At 43.4% G+C, this 16910-nt stretch overlaps 1 protein-coding gene across 1 annotated transcript in view; it reads left to right on the top strand.

Annotated features, from left to right (window-relative positions):
* The window catches only part of RFTN1 (raftlin, lipid raft linker 1), a 203783-nt gene that overhangs the window by 155564 nt on the left and 31309 nt on the right, over window positions 1-16910 (top strand). Inside the window, exon 7 of the mRNA XM_030876368.3 lies at window positions 4084-4199. Within this exon, the coding sequence (XP_030732228.2) occupies window positions 4084-4199 (116 nt within the window). The remainder of the gene's footprint in view (window positions 1-4083; window positions 4200-16910) is intronic.

Below are 16910 nucleotides of genomic sequence, written 5' to 3'. Positions count from 1 at the left end.
ACCTTTTTGCATGGGGAGCTGCACTCTGAGAGAGACCTATTTATACCAGCTCGGAGCACACTGCAGCGAGGCTGAGCTAGGAAGGTGATGAAGAGACGGGTGGTGGATGAGGCCGTCAAAACAAGGGGTTCTTTAAAAGCCCAGCTGTCTGCTGGCTGTGGTTCATTGACTTTTTTGCTGTTACAGATGACCAAATTTTGACAGCCATCCTGAACTTGCTGTGTAGTGAAGTGGGTGAATCAGCAGTCTGGATTCCGAAGAGCTGAGCAGCGGGCTGAGACGCTGCAGGCAGGACTGAGTTAGGAGGATGGTAAATAAGGACCTGGCTTGTTCCTGCTTCACGCCCCCAAGCCTGGACCACACAGCCCTCCTCCCGAGCTTGTGACTTGGAGCGAAGGAGGGGATGCCAGGCAGGGGGTAGGAAAGAAAGTTGGATGAGCTGCACTGTCTCCTTCCCCAAGTGGACCTCAACTCTATCTATATCGTGCTGAGCACTCTAATACTTAGAGCATGTGGTAGGCGCGTTGAAAGGGCTTAGAGGCTTACCAGTAAGGAGATCTGTAGGTAGAGACTTTGGAAATGGGGTATAACATATGTTTGTAGAAGCCTTGAAGAAGTGTGTGCTGTGATCATAGGCTACTGAAGGATCAGTGAGTATCTTCTGGTCCCAAGCATCACCAGGTCAGGACTTGGGAAAGCTTTATTCAAAGGGGTTCCGTAGGGCATCCCTACTGTGGCAGGGGCTCCAGCTGGACCTGTGTTACCCAGAACTTGGTAAGTGAGCTGGACTATAGTCCGTGCTTGTCCTGGAGCCCAAAATATTTAAATGTGGTTCAGCCAGAGAGCAGTTCTGTCCTTCCTCGGTCACCTTAGTAAAATGTCTTTTAGGAGGACATTGAACAAACACTTGGGGGAAACTTTTTAGCAGAGCGGATGAGAGAGGCAAGCTTAGCACTTTTGCCAAGGCTGATGGGTAACAGACTCTCGGTATAGGAAACAAATACAAAAAAGGAGCATAGTATTGATTAACCCACAGGGATCTTATTTAAAATGGAGTTTTGTCTTGTCCGTAGGAAGAATATCAGGATGAGGCTGCTGTGCTCCAGGAATTCCCCTCAGAGCTGTGGTTTGTTGAGCTGGTCAGGCCCCTCTATCATTCTGGAATAATCAGGAATATTCCCCAGGCTAAGTGAAGTACACTGGTCTCAGATTTTTTAAGTTTCATTTGGGCATTGTAACAGTCAGATATTGCCAGGATGATGCTGTGTAACAAACCACTCCAGAGCTCACTGGCTTAAAACAGTAATAATTTATTCTCTAATATTTGTAGGTTGCCTGGAGCAACTTCTTTGAGGCAGCTGGGCCCACTCTCAGGTCTATGGATCAGCTGATCTAGGCTAAGCTCCACCGGGGCAGCTCTGTTCCAACAGGCTAGCTGGGGCATGTGCTCTCAAAGTGGTGGCGCAGATGTGAGATCAAGTTCAACCATGCCAGTGCTTTGCAAGCTCCTGCTTGTGTCACACCCGCTAAGATCCCACTGGCCAAGCGAGTCACATGGATAAGCCCCTGGTCGGCTTATCTCCCCACCATTGTCTTAGTCTTGAATTTCTTCTCATGATTCTGCTGCTTGTCTGGTCCTTGGTGACCCCTCATTCACTCTTCATTTCTATTCAAGCTGTGTCCTCTACCTTGAACTCTCAAACCCCGCAGACCTGGCTTGCAGTTAGTTCAATCTCTACTCAAAGTGGGGGGAACTACCCTGAGCACTTCTTTCAGAAACAGCCATGCCATCGCCTCTACCTCCATGCAACACCCCGCCCCGCCCCAGCCCACTTTATATTCTCATAGCATTTATACCCTGGGACATTATGTTTTCTCCCCCCGCAGGGCAGGGGAAGCTCCATGGGGGTGGGGTCTTCATTTGTCACCAGTGATCACAAGAGTACCTGGCACATAATGGGTGCCAGGGTGCTCAGAATAGACTGAAAGAGGTAGGGTTTCTGAGTCAAAGAGGATGGACTTTTGTGTTTCAGTCTTTTGAGACATTGTTAAGTTGTTCTCTGGAAAGGTCGTGCAGTTAAAATTCCCTTCAGCCCTGGAAGCTTTTTATTTATTTATTTATTTATTTATTTATGGCCATGTTGGGTCTTCGTTGCTGCGCATGGGCTTTCTCTAGTTGCGGCGAGCAGGGGCTACTCTTCGTTGTGGTGCACGGCTTCTCATTGCGGTGGCTTCTCTTGCTGTGGAGCACGGGCTCTAGGCACGCGGGCTTCAGTAGTTGTGGCATGCGGGCCCAGTAGTTGTGGCTTGTGGGCTCTAGAGCACAGCAGTTGTGGCGCATGGGCTTAGTTGCTCCGCGGCATGTGGGATCTTCCTGGACCAGGGCTCGAACCCATGTCCCCTGCATTGGCAGGCGGATTCTTAACCACTGCGCCACCAGGGAAGTCCTGGAAACTTTTTACATACAATAAAGAGTGTTAAACGTAGCCATTTATTTATTACTTATTTTTGTTGTTGCAAATAATTTTCTCATTCTGACGGCTTTTTGACTTGCTTGTGAGGTCTGTTGGAAGACAGAAGCTGAAGGTTGCTATATGTTTCCATCTGTCTGTCTTTTTGTAACTTCTGGAAAGCACTGGCAGTTCCTGAACTCCAGTGTGACTCAGGGGGCTTTCTGTGTTTTTCTCCCTTTCCTTCCTGATGAAGAAAAGATCACATTATTGTGTGAATTGTCCTTTATATCACTAAACATATTTTTATGTCTGTTGCCATAACAAAACACCACAGACTGGTTGGCTTGAACAATAGACATTTATTTTCTCATAGATCAGGAGGCTGGACGTCCATGATCAGGGAGTTGGCAAATTCGGTTTCTGGTGAGGCCTCCTTTCCTGACTTGCAGATGGCCACCTTCTCTGTGTCCTCCTATGGGCTCTCCTCTGTGCAAGGTTAGGGGGTTAGGGTGGGTGGTGCTCTGGTGTCTCTTCCTCTTCTTGTAAGGACATCAGTCCTGTTGGACTAGGGCCCACCCTTATGACCTCATTGAACCTTAATTACCCCTGGAAAGGATCTATTTCCAAATGTACTCACTTTGGAGGTTAGAGTTTCAACATATGAATCGGGGGTGGGGGGTGGGGACAGAGTTCAGTCCAGCACAGTGCGACTGAACAGTGATTTGTAGAATACTGACCAGGAGGAATTCTCTGTCTACAACCCCCTTTCACAGACAAGAAACCAAACCCCTCAAAGGGTCAGATCCCTTTTCCGATAGAGCATGGGCCCAAACCACCTGCTTCTGAGTCCATTCGTCTGTTTCCACAGTCCCTCATCTAAGTGAATCTAGGGTATTAACTTAAAAAGTGCCTCCTTGAAAGTCTTCTTCAGGGGCAAGGACCCTGTTGTGTTTTTCTTGACATCTTCATTGCCTGAGACAGTTCTGAATCATGCTATGTTTGATGTAGGTTTGTTGAATTATACGGACCTTTACCATTAACTATAGCAGTGCCCAGGGAAACATTTTCAATGGTAAATCATTTTGAAAAATTCTCCCTTCCCCCAAATTTCACCTCCTGACAAGAGCTGCGTGAAGTGTCCCATATACTGCACCCATGTCACACAAATGTCGAGGAATCAGCGCATCTGAACTGTGTCTGCAAGCCCAGAGCGCTGCGTTGCATCTATCCCCACTTCAAAATAATTTCTCTCACCTCAATATAGTTTTCTTCTAAAAACTGTCTCTAAGTGACTGCATTTCCCCCGAATAAGTTCTCCCCAGTGCATTCTGACGTTGGAGCATGAAAAGGAAGGTAAATGCATGAAATCAAATGGTGATTGCTAACAATGAAATTTGGGCTCATAAAATCAAGGATATTATTCAAAACTGCGAGGTAAATTAGTCTCATTCATTCTGATGGGGCTAGACTCTGTGGTTGTGTATGCCTTCTTTAATTAACATGCTGAAAAGATGTTCTGATTGGGATTATTAATGAATGCAGTGAAAATTTTTGCTGCTTGTAAGGCTTCTGCCACAGACGGTTTACAGCAACCTCCCTCCACCCCACCCCGCCTTTTCTTTTTCCACAGATTCCTTACACGGCTTGACAGATGGAGTATTCATCTTTGAAGCAGTTTCCACAGAAGATAGCAAAACCATGCAGGGCTACGATGCTATTGTAGTGGAACAATGGACGGTTCTGGACGTAAGTGCTGGGATTGGCAGTGGTGCTTTTCTTGTTTGGACAGTGATTGTTTTACCCGCTCGCTCCTCTGAGTGTGGCTGCTGCTGGACGTCGCTTTCCTCTGAACGGCAGTTGGACCTCCATACACCCTGTGAGGACCCCTTTCGTCCTTTGGTGCCCCTCCTATGCCACCCCCAGTTGGGGGATGGGCCCCACTTTTCCCTTTCTGTAGAAAAAACACATTGTGTGTGCCGGGTAGAAAAGATTCTTCTCTCATTAATTTGAAAGCGCTAAGTGACATAAGTGAGTCAAACGCATAGTTTGTGGCCCCCATAATAATTAGAGCATCGTCGTTATTGGAGCTAGACTGTATGGCCCCCTCTGACAGGGGGCCATAGAAATTTATATGCCAGAAGAAATTTATATGCATCTGCTCTCTTAACCTGCACAATAAGTCTGAGTACTGTGATTGCTCCCATTTTACAGATGAAGAAACTGAGGCACAGGGAGGTTAGAACCCTGGCCCATTAAGTGTAGAAGGCGGTCTTTGAGAAGCATTGACCCGCAAGGCCACCAGATTGCTGTGGGCAGAGGAATTCCTCAAGCTGTGTTGCGCTGGGATTTGGGAAGGGGAGAGCTGATTTCTTTCTGAGGTTTGCTGGTGTGTATTTTAAAGGCATTTCTGCAACTGTTGAAACATGGACTTTATAGACCAGTCTCTTGTCCACCCAGCATCCGGCATGTTTGAAGATAGGGGACTGATTTCTGAATGCTCTCAAGTTGGCCCTAGAAGGACACAGGGTTGGCGTCACTCTGAGGGTCCCTGCCAGACAGGGGGGGTCTCTGTGCCAGAGGAGGACAGATGAGGAAGCAGCTCTTGTGCAGAGTGCGGGGCACTGGGACCTGCCACACCCTTGTGCCCTTTGGCACTGCAGCCTGTGGCCAGTACCCCGCCTGGAACTGGGGTGGAGCGCTCCACGGGCACCGTTGCTTAGCCTCTGAGCCTTCAGCTGTTCTGAGGAGGCCTGAGGTGGGGAGCAGGGGTGCGGGGGACAGCCCGCATCTGAGTAGGGATGGGAAATAGCTGCCTGCAAATGTGACAGAATAGAGTCCACAGAAAAACTGTAATAATCAGAAACAGGAATTCCAAAATCACAGCATCCAGGGCCAGTTAGGTTGGGGGCCAGGGGTCCTGCAGGCATAAGTAGTGAGGAAGGTAAGGAGGTAGGTGATGACCTGCTTCCCCGTCAGGCTCCGCCAGTGAGTCCCGCCCGCCATCGGTCCCAGTGAGCCTCCATGCCCCTAACTGGAAACGGGGTGCAGAGGAAGTGAGGCTCTGTCGAAAATGCAGAGTCCAATGTGGGCAGGTCATGTCCCCCCTGGGGACCCTAAACTTCCACAACTGTAAGATGGGGCGGTCCGTTCACCCAGCCTGCCACGTGTGGTAGATGCAGGATCTCAAGGACCCCGTCCGGACAAGCTCATGCTGGCTGCCCTGCACCCACGAGCTGCAGCACTCGGTTTGCTCTGTGATACAGGGCTGTATCAGCAAGCGATGCGTGGCTGCACCAGAAACACGTTGAGTGATTTTGCACATGCGATCGGCCACGGGCGGTGGGGATGTGTATAAAATCCCTTGCTGTCTGCACATTAAAGTGGCTGTGAAAGGCAGGCTTTGTGGTTTCCTCAATAAAGATGGTTTGATGGCAATGATCCAAAATTGCCTGAGAAAGTGGTTCTCAAAGTGTGGTCCCAGGACCAGTAGCAGCAGCACCTGGAAGTTGTTAGAGATGCAGATGCTTGGGCCCCACCCTGGACCTACTGAATGGGAGGCACTGCGGGTGGGCCCAGCCATCTGGGTTTTAACAGGCTCTCTAGGTGGTTCTGAAGCTTTCTCGGATTTAAGAACTAGTGTCTGAAAGAACGGTACAGATGCCACTTTCCCCAGATGTCTATGGTCGTGTGACATTTGATGAAAAGGGTGATAGGAAAAGCACCCCAATGATTCATCTTTCTTCAGCCTTTGAAATATTGAAATTTTAAAATGTGACCTTGATGCGTAACTGGAGGGAACGCCTACTATCTAAAAAGTCTGTGGGAGGGAATTCCCCGGTGGTCCAGTGGCTAAGACCCTGCACTCCCAGTGCAGGGGGCCCCGGTTGCATCCCTGGTTGGGGAACTAGATCCCACATGCATGCCGCAACTAAAAAGATCCCGCGTGCTGCAACTAAGACCCGGCACAGCCAAACAAATAAATATATTAGAAAATAAAATGTCTGCAGGAGGGAGATAATGGTTACAAACTCAAGTAAGGACACAGTTGTCATTTTGTGCCCCTGTCAATTTTTTAAATTGTTATTTTTTTAAATTGAAGTATAGTTGATTTACAGTGTTGTGTTAGTTTCAGGTGTACATCAAAGTGATTCCGTTTTATATATATATATATATATATAAAGTATGTAGAATATATAAAGTATGTATATATATATATACACACACACATATATATATATATATATTCTACATACTTTATATATTCTTTTTCATATTCTTCTCCCTTATAGGCTACTACAGAATACTGCGTATAGTTCCCTGTGCTCTACAGTAGGTCCTTGTTGGTTACTTATTTTATATATAGTAGTGTGTATATGTTAATCGCAAACTCCTAATTTATCCCTCCCCACCTTTCCCCTTTGATAACCATAAATTTGTTGTCTATGTCTGTGGGTCTATTTCAGTTTTGTATTTAAAGTTATTTATATCTTTTTTTAAGATTCTACATGTAAGTGATATCATATGATATTTGTCTTTCTCTGTCTCACTTACTATGATCATCTCTAGGTCCATCCATGTTGCTGCAAATGGCATTACTTCATTCTTTTTTATGGCTGAGTAATATTCCATTGTATATATACACCACGTCTTCTTTATCCATTCATCTGTCAATGGATGTTCATCTTTGTTTCCCAAGGCATCCAGTAAATGCTTCCTGAATTGGGTTGAAAGCCTTTCGGTTCAAATCGAGCTTGTGTCTATCTGGAAAGCTTTTTAAAAGACACACGTCCAGGCTTTCCCCCCAAGTTTCCTATTCAGCCCACTGTGAGAATCAATCCCTGCCTTAGAGGAGCCATGTATATGCAGCTGTTACCAGCACAGCCCAGCAGGGTCCAGTCTGGGGTGGGCTTGCCCCTGGCCCAGCAATTGGAAGAGCTCTGTCCGACCCCTGCTCCGACCCACAGACAGCTGCTCCTCTGCACGTGCCTCTGGCTGTGCGGGGGGGTATCTACCTCCCTCACCTCTATCCCCGAGACCATCTCCTTCCTCTCCTCCCCACCCTTATGGCCTCTGGGGAAGGCCTTTCCTGTTCAAGCCCTGGGCAGCTCCCTCTTGGCTTGTGGTTGATCCTGCTTTTCTAGCAGCCACTTTCCTCCCGGAGCCTCCCAGGGCTCTGACCACCAAGTATCTCAGACCAGCTTTTTGTCTTTTCTCACAGTTGGGACTGACTTGTCCCTTTTCTGCCCCTTTACTCCTCTGCCCGTTAATATCCTCAAGCTCTGTGTGCAGATGTGCCAGTCTAATTCGGCCACATCTTCCTGGCTTTCCTCTCCCCCCGCACCCCAGACCACACGCACACATACAGACACACACACTTTCACAACACAACCTACCTGGCTCTTTACACCTCGGCAGACAGTGCGGTATGTTGGAAAGAGAATGTGGATTCTCGAATCTGGCCTGGGTAGGCATCTTGCTCTCTTGTTTCTTGCTGAGTGTATGAAAAGGAAACCACCCCCTCTTTGCTTTTCCATTTTTCAATTGTATAAATGGAGACACGGGTAACAACCTCTCGAAGTCAATGAGAATGAAAAGAGATAATGTATTTAAAAGTTGTGAATGTCGTACTTGGCATAGAGTAAGTAAATACTGTTTTCTTGTATCGGTCACCCAGGATCATCAATTGGAAAGATCCTCTGCCTATTGCATTGATCTTGTTCCAAAAGCCCAGAGGAGGCTGGGCTAGGGAACATGTGGAGTCAAGTGCAAATAATTGCATTTTTCTCAGTTGGAAACCTATGGCCTAAAATTAAAGGCAGTTGTGAATGGGATGAAAGTCCATCCATAGGGCATTTATGACAGGTATTTGGCTTATGCTCTATGAGCTTACAATCTAGAGTGTGACCAGAAAGGGTGATTCTTTGAAATGAAAGGGGGAAGCTACATAGATGGATAGGTGAAGAGGAAGAGAGAGGCAGAGAAAGGGACCGTCCTCTTCTCTCTGTCTGCACGTCCCTCAGCCTGACCGCGCAATGGACTTGGAGGATGCCACCAGGAGCTTGTGAGCCATAGAGCCTCTCCATCCTCATCCCGCTCCCTGGACTGTCTTCTAGCTCACAAGTGCTTCCTGTGAAATTTGCCACCAGAACTGAACATAAGACAGTAGGGAAAGCGCTTTGAGTAGATGCAGTTGTCTTGGGAGCTGGTGGGTTAACTGAAAAAGTCAGTGAAAAAGAACCAAAGAAAATCATATTCAGAGGGAAGGATTGGGAGTTTGGGATTAGCACATGCAAACTATTTTTTTTTAAATTTCAAATACATATATAATTTTTCAAAGTCTCCAAATATTTTTTTCTGTTAGTTTCTGCTCTATAACAAAGTGAATCAGCTCTACATATACATATATCCCCATATCTCCTCCCTCTTGCGTCTCCTTCCCACCCTCCCTATCCCACCCCGCTAGGTGGTCACAAAGCACCGAGCTGATCTCCCTGTGCTATGTGGCTGTTTTCCACTAGCTATCTATTTTACATTTGGTAGTGTATATATGTCCATGCCACTCTCTCACTTCATCCCAGCTTACCCTTCCCCCTCCCCGTGTCCTCAAGTCCATTCTCTACGTCTGCATCTTTATTCCTGTCCTGCCCCTAGGTTCCTCAGAACCTTCTTTTTTGTTTTTTGTTTTTTTTTAGATTCCATACATACGTGTTAGCATATGGTATTTGTTTTTCTATTTCTGACTTACTTCATTCTGTATGAAAGGCTCTAGGTCCATCCACCTCACTACAACTCAATTTCATTTCTTTTTATGGCTGCATAATATTCCATTGTATATATGTGCTATATCTTCTTTATCCATTCATCTGTCAGTGAGCACTTAGGTTGCTTCCATGTCCTGGCTTTTGTAAATAGAGCTGCAGTGAACATTGTGGTACATGACTCTTTTTGAATTATAGTTTTCTCAGGGTATATGCCCAGTAGTGGGATCACTGGGTCATATGGTAGTTCTATTTTTAGTTTTTTAAGGAACCTCCTACTGTTCTCCATAGTGGCTGTATCAATTTACCTTCCTACCAACAGCACAAGAGTGTTCCCTTTTCTCCACACCCTCTCCAGCACTTATTGTTTGTAGATTTTTTGATGATGGCCATTCTGACTGATGTGAGGTGAAAACTCATTGTAGTTTTGATTTGCATTTCTCTAATGATTAGTGATGTTGAGCATCCTTTCATGTGTTTGTTGGCAATCTGTGTATCTTCTTTGGAGAAATGTCTATTTAGGCCTTCTGCCCATTTTTGGATTGGGTTGTTTTTTTTGTTATTGAGCTGCATGAGTTGCTTATAAATTTTGGAGATTAATCCTCTGTCAGTTGCTTCATTTGCAAATATTTTCTCCCATTCCAAGGGTTGTCTTTTCGTCTTGTTTCTGCTTTCCTTTGCTGTGCAAAAGCTTTTAAGTTTCACTAGGTCCCATATGTTTATTTTTGTTTTTATTTCCATTTCTCTAGGAGGTGGGTCAAAAAGGGTCTTGCTGTGATTGATGTCATAGAGTGTTCTGCCTATGTTTTCCTCTAAGAGTTTTATAGTGTCTAGCCTTACATTTAGGTCTTTAATCCATTTTAAGTTTATTTTTGTGTATGGTGTTAGGGAGTGTTCTAATTTCATTCTTTTACATGTAGCTGTCCAGTTTTCCCAGCACAACTTATTGAAGAGACTGTCTTTTCTCCACTGTATATTCTTGCCTTCTTTATCAAAAATAAGGTGACCATATGTGCGTGGGTTTATCTCTGGGCTCTCTATCCTGTTCCATTGATCTACACTTCTGTTTTTGTGCCAGTACCATACTGTCTTGATTACTGTAGCTTTGTAGTATAGTCTGAAGTCCAGGAGCCTGATTCCTCCAGCTCCATTTTTCTTTCTCAAGATTGCTTTGGCTATTCGGGTCTTTTGTGTTTCCATACAAATTGTGAAATTTTTTTGTTCTAGTTCTGTGAAAAATGCCATTGGTAGTTTGATAGGGATTACACTGAATCTGTAGATTGCTTTGGGTAGTATAGTCATTTTCACAACGTTGATTCTTCCAATCCAAGAACATGGTATATCTCTCCATCTGTTTGAATCATCTTTAATTTCTTTCATCAGTGTCTTATAGTTTTCTGCATATAGGTCTTTTGTCTCCTTTGGTAGCTTTATTCCTATGTATCTTATTCTTTTTGTTTCAGTGGTAAATGGGAGTGTTTCCTTAATTTCTCTTTCAGATTTTTTTCATCATTAGTGTATAGGAATGTAAGAGATTTCTGTGCATTCATTTTGTATCCTGCTACTTTACCAAATTCATTGATTAGCTCTAGTAGTTTTCTGGTAGCAACTTTAGGAATCTCTATGTATAATATCATGTCATCTGCAAACAGTGACAGCTTTAATTCTTCTTTTCTGATTTGGATTCCTTTTATTTCTTTTTCTTCTCTGATTTCTGTGGCTAAAACTTCCAAAACTATGTTGAATAAGAGTGGTGAGAGTGTGCAACCTTGTCTTGTTCCTGATCTTAGAAGGAATGGTTTCAGTTTTTCACCATTGAGAACGATGTTGGCTGTGGGTTTGTCATATATGGCCTTTATTATGTTGAACTAAGTTCCCTCTATGCCTACTTTCTGGAGAGTTTTTATCATAAATCGGTGTTGAATTTTGTCAAAAGCTTTTTCTGCATCTATTGAGTGATCATATGGTTTTTATCCTTCAATTTGTTAATATGGTGTATCACATTGATTGATTTGTGTATATTGAAGAATCCTTGCATTCCTGGGATAAACCCCACTTGATCATGGTGTATGATCCTTTTAATGTGCTGTTGGATTCTGTTTGCTAGTATTTCGTTGAGGATTTGTGCATCTATGTTCATCAGTGATATTGGCCTGTAGTTTTCTTTCTTTGTGACATCTTAGTCTGGTTTTGGTATCAGGGTGATGGTGGCCTCGTAGAATGATTTTGGAAGTGTTCTTCCCTCTGCTATATTTTGGAAGAGTTTGAGAAGGAAAGGTGTTAGCTCTTCTCTAAATGTCTTATAGAATTTGCCTGTGAAGCCATCTGGTCCTGGGCTTTTGTTTGTTGGAAGACTTTTAATCACAGTTTCAATTTTAGTGCTTGTGATTGGTCTGTTTATATTTTCTATTTCTTCAAGGTTCAGTCTCAGAAGGTTGTGCTTTTCTAAGAATTTGTCCATTTCTTCCAGGTTGTCTGTTTTATTGGCATATAATTGCTTGTAGTAACCTCTCATGATCATTTGTATTTCTGCAGTGTCAGTTGTTACTTCTCCTTTTTCATTTCTAATTCTATTGATTTGAGTCTTCTCTTTCTTTTTCGTGATGAGTCTGGCTAATGGATTATCAATTTTGTTTAACTTCTCAAAGAACCAGGTTTTTGTTTTATTGATCTTGGCTTTTGTTTCCTTCATTTCTTTTTCATTTATTTCTGATCTGATATTTATGATTTCTTTCCTTCTGCTAACTTTGGGGTTTTTTTGTTCTCCTCTCTCTAATTGCTTTAGGTGTAAGGTTAGGTTGTTTATTTGAGATATTTCTTGTTTCTTGAGGTAGGATTGTATTGCTATAAACTTCCCTCTTAGAACTGCTTTTGCTGCATCCCATAGATTTTGGGTCATCATGCTTTCATTGTCATTTGTTTCTAGGCATTTTTTGATTTCTTCAGTGATCGCTTGGTTATTAAGTAGTGTATTGTTTAGCCTCCATGTTTTTGTATTTTTTACAGATTTTTTCCTGTAATTGATATCTAGTCTCATAGCATTGTGGTCAGAAAAGATATTTGATACGATTTCAATTTTCTTAAGTTTACCAAGGCTTGATTTGTGACCCAAGATATGATCTATCCTGGAGAATGTTCCATTAGCACTGGAGAAGAAAGTGTATTCTGTTGTTTTTGGATGGAATGTCCTATAAATATCAATTACGTCCATCTTGTATAAAGTATCATTTAAAGGTTTTGTTTCCTTATTTGTTTTCATTTTGGATGATCTGTTCTTTGGTGTAAGTGGGATGTTAAAGTCCCCTACTATTATTGTGTTACTGTTGATTTCCCATTTTATTGTTAGCATTTGCCTTATGTATTGAGGTGCTCCTATGTTGCGTGCATAAATATTTACAATTGTTATATCTTCTTCTTGGATCGATCCCTTGATCATTATGTAGTGTCCTTCTTTGTCTCTTCTAATAGTATTTATTTTAAAGTCTATTTTGTCTAATATGAGAATTGCTACTCTAGTTTTCTTTTGATTTCCATTTGCATGGAATAACTTTTTCCATTCCCTCACTTTCAGTCTGTATGTGTCCCTAGGTCTGACGTGGGTCTCTTGTAGACAGCAAATATATGGGTCTTGTTTTTGTATCCATTCAGCCAGTCTGTGTCTTTTGGTTGGAGCATTTAATCCATTTACATTTAAGGTAGTTATGGATATGTATGTTCCTATTACCGTTTTCTTAATTGTTTTGGGTTTGTTATTGTAGGTCTTTTCCTTCTCTTGTGTTTCCTGCCTAGAGAAGTTCCTGTAACATTTGTTGTAAAGCTGGTTTGGTGGTGCTGAATTCTCTTAGCTTTTGCTTGTCTGTAAAGGTTTTAATTTGTCCATCAAATCTTAATGAGATCCTTGCTGGGTAGAGTAATCTTGGTTGTAGGTTTTTCCCTTTCATCAGTTTAAATATGTCCTGCCACTCCCTTCTGGCTTGCAGAGTTTCTGCTGAAAGATCAGCTGTTAACCTTATGGGGATTCCCTTGTATGTTATTTGTTGTTTTTCCCTTGATGCTTTTAATTTTTTCTTTGTACTTAATTTTTGATAGTTTGATCAATATGTGTCTTGGCATGTTTCACCTTGGATTTATGCTGTATGGGATTCTCTGTGCTTCCTGGACTTGATTGAATATTTCCTTTCCCATATTAGGGAAGTTTTCAACTATAATCTCTTCAAATATTTTCTCAGTCCCTTTCTTTTTCTCTTCTTCTTCTGGGACCCCTATAATTTGAATGTTGGTGCATTTAATGTTGTCCCAGAGGTCTCTGAGACTGTCCTCAATTCTTTTCATTCTTTTTTCTTTATTTTGCTCTGTGGTAGTTATTTCCACTATTTTATCTTCCAGGTCACTTATCTGTTCTTCTGCCTCAGTTATTCTGCTATTGATTCCTCCTAGAGTATTTTTAATTTCCTTTATGATGTTGTTCATCATTGTTTGTTTGCTCTTTAGTTCTTCTTGGTCCTTGTTAAACGTTTCTTGTATTTTCTCCATTCTGTTTCCAAGATTTGGGATTATGTTTACTATCATTACTCTGAATTCTTTTTCAGGTAGACTGCCTATTTCCTCTTCATTTGTTTGGTATGGTGGGTTTTTACCCTGCTTCTTTGTCTGCTGTGTGTTTCTCTGTCTTCTCATTTTGCTTAACTTACTGTGTTTGGGGTCTCCTTTTTGCAGGCTGAAGGTTTGTAGTTTCCGTTGTTTTTGGTGCCTGCCCAGTGGCTAAGGTTGGTTCAGTGGGTTTTGTAGGCTTCCTGGTGGAGGGGACTGGTGCCTGTGTTCTGGTGGATGAGGCTGGGTCTTGTCTTTCTGGTGGGCAGGTCCACATCTGGTGGTGTGTTTTGGGGTGTCTGTGGACTTATTATGATTTTAGGCAGCCTCTCTGCTAATGGGTGGGGTTGGGTTCCTGTCTCGCTGGTTGTTTGGCATAGGGTGTCCCGCACTGTAGCTTGCTGGTCGTTGAGTGGAGCTGGGTCATAACATTGAGATGGGGATCTCTGGGAGAGCTTTCACCATTTGATATTATGTGGAGCTGGGAGGTCTCTGGTGGACCAATGTCCTGAACTCAGCTCTCCCACCTCAGAGGCACAGGACTGACACCTGGCCGGAGCACCAAGACCCTGTCAGCTACATGGCTCAGAAGAAAAGGGAGAAAAAAAGAAGGAAAGAAAAAAAATAAGAAAATAAATAAAATAAAAATAAAGTTATTAAAATAAAAATAAATCATTAAAAATAATTAAAAAGTAATAAAAAAAGAAAGAAGAGAGCAACCACACCAGAAAACAAATCCACCCATAACAAGCACTAAAAACTATACAAAAATTTAAAAAAATTAAAAAAAAAGGACAGACAGAACCCTAAGACAAATGGTAAAAGCAAAGCTATACAGACAAAATCACACAAAGAAGCATACACATGCACACTCACAAAAAGAGAAAAAGGAAAAAAATATATATATCTTTTGGGAAGTCTGAGGTCTTCTGCCAGTGTTCAGTAGGTGTTTTGTAGGAGTTGTTCCATGTGTAGATGTATTTCTGATGTATTTGTGGGGAGGAAGGTGATCTCTGCGTCTCACTCCTCCACCATCTTGAAGGTCTCCCTCACCACAAGTTCAGATGCAAACTATTATATATAGGATGGATAAACAACAAAGTCCTACTGTATAACCCAGGGAACTATATTAAATATTCTGTGATAAACCATAATGGAAAAGAATATACATATGTATAACTGAGTCATTTTGCTGTACAGCAGAAATTAACACAACACTGTACATCAACTATACTTCAATTACATTTTTTAAAAAGAGAAAAAAGCATATTCACATCTTACACATTTTAGTATAAAATATGTAATTACACATTCCATGTGCCGATCTTTTTGAGTTTGGGGTCTGCTGATTAGAATCCCACTTCATTCTTCTTTTATCAACCAAAGTGTGCAGTAGCTGATGGCCAGCGTTAGTGTCTGTAAAGTGTAGCAAAGGGATTTGACTGCAGAATCCTTCTGTTTTCATGATTTTTTTTCCTGGTCTTTTCCAGCCCCCTCCACCCCGCCAGACAGTGGCCACAGTTGTTATTTTTAAGCAACTCTCCTTTGTCAGGTCTCTTCAAAGCATTCTATCTAGTTTTCCTAGAAACAACTTCTTTGTACTTCCTATCCATTTTAAATAATTTAAATTAAGACATGTAGCTGTGATCATGGGTCTAACTGACTTGGACAGGTATGGGAGCATGGAAGACTTACCCTGGAAGTGCTCACCTGCACAGCATCCTGGGATCCGAAGGGCATCGTGAAGAGCAGCCCACTACCTGCAAGGACCTGGTCTCGCTACAGCTGGACCTGGGCTTCTGCTAGTGCAGCTGGAGATTGAATGGACTTTGGGGGCACCTGTTACACCCTGTGAACACCCACAGTTCTCATCCCGTGAGGTGCTGTTGTCAGGTGTTGTCTCCATCCTCCACCTGTGTGTTCAGTCTGCTGTTGAATCACCTCCCATTGGTTTCTGCCCATTTTTCCAGCCTGCTGAGACATTTGTGATCATGACAGTATCATCTTGCGTCTGGGGGAATCGTCCCAGCCCTGGTTTCTCTGAGCATTTCCTACATAGGGTTGCTTCTGTCTGATCCAGTGTCCAACGGGTGGATGGAGGACACGGTCCTTTGGCATGCTGTGGGAATCTCTCCCTCAGACCCTGATGTGGCCCCAGCCCCGTCTGCAGAGGTTTCAGATGGCCCTGTCATTCCACCCAGCGGTCACCATCTTGTCCCTGAAGGACTCATGAGAGGCTTGGTAAGAGGCATCTCTGTAATTGGAACCCACTCTGGGGTACACTCCACCCCACCTGTCCCACAACCCTATCTAACAACTCGTATGTCCCTCTTTTTCTGCATGGACATCCGCAGCCTTCTGGGCATCAATCTTCTGTTTCCAAGGGCTCCTCCACGTAATGGTCCACACTGGGATTTGCCAGGGAGTAATGTCAATGTCTGCGGTGTCTAGAATTCACCACCTTCTGCTCCTACAAGGGAGCCAATATTTGTTCCTTTTAAACCATCTGGCATTTATTTCCTTGCCACAAATTCTCCAAGATAATTATTTTGGTTCTGATAGCATAGCCTTTAGTGCCAAAGATAGCAGGTCTCTGCCTTGTTCCTGTGGTACAGAGGATTTTCCCATGGATGGTCACTGCCGTGAAAGGTCCAGGCCCGCCCTCCCAGGTGGTAACGCCACTCCTTCCGACCCAGAGCAAACCGCAGCTCAGATGAGTCTGCCAGTGGCTGGGACAACAGAATGTCTATTCTCCCAGCTTTCACTTTGATCAAGTTCCTCCTTGCATCTACCTTTGATAGTGACATGCCAGTGTGCTGAGCACCTTTTCCTTAAAATGGAATTCTTCTCGGCTTGATGAATTTTAAATTCGTCATTTAAAAAATTGAGGTTTGCTTGGGAGGGCAGGTTGCCAACCTCCATGAAAAATGTTCAATGCCCACCCCTACCCACCCCTACGCAAGTCCACACCTCACGTCCATCTCTTTTGGAGAAACAGAGGCATGTTCACAAGAATGCTGATGCCAGGACATGGTGTCAGCATTATTAGTAACAGGAAAAAGGAAACAAGGTGTGCGTCCATCAGTAGCAGAAGGGTTAAATAGTGGAT

The sequence above is a fragment of the Globicephala melas genome, chromosome 4 (assembly GCF_963455315.2).
Source record: "Globicephala melas chromosome 4, mGloMel1.2, whole genome shotgun sequence".
Lineage (NCBI taxonomy): Eukaryota > Metazoa > Chordata > Mammalia > Artiodactyla > Delphinidae > Globicephala > Globicephala melas.
This window is presented reverse-complemented; position numbering and strand designations above follow the sequence as displayed.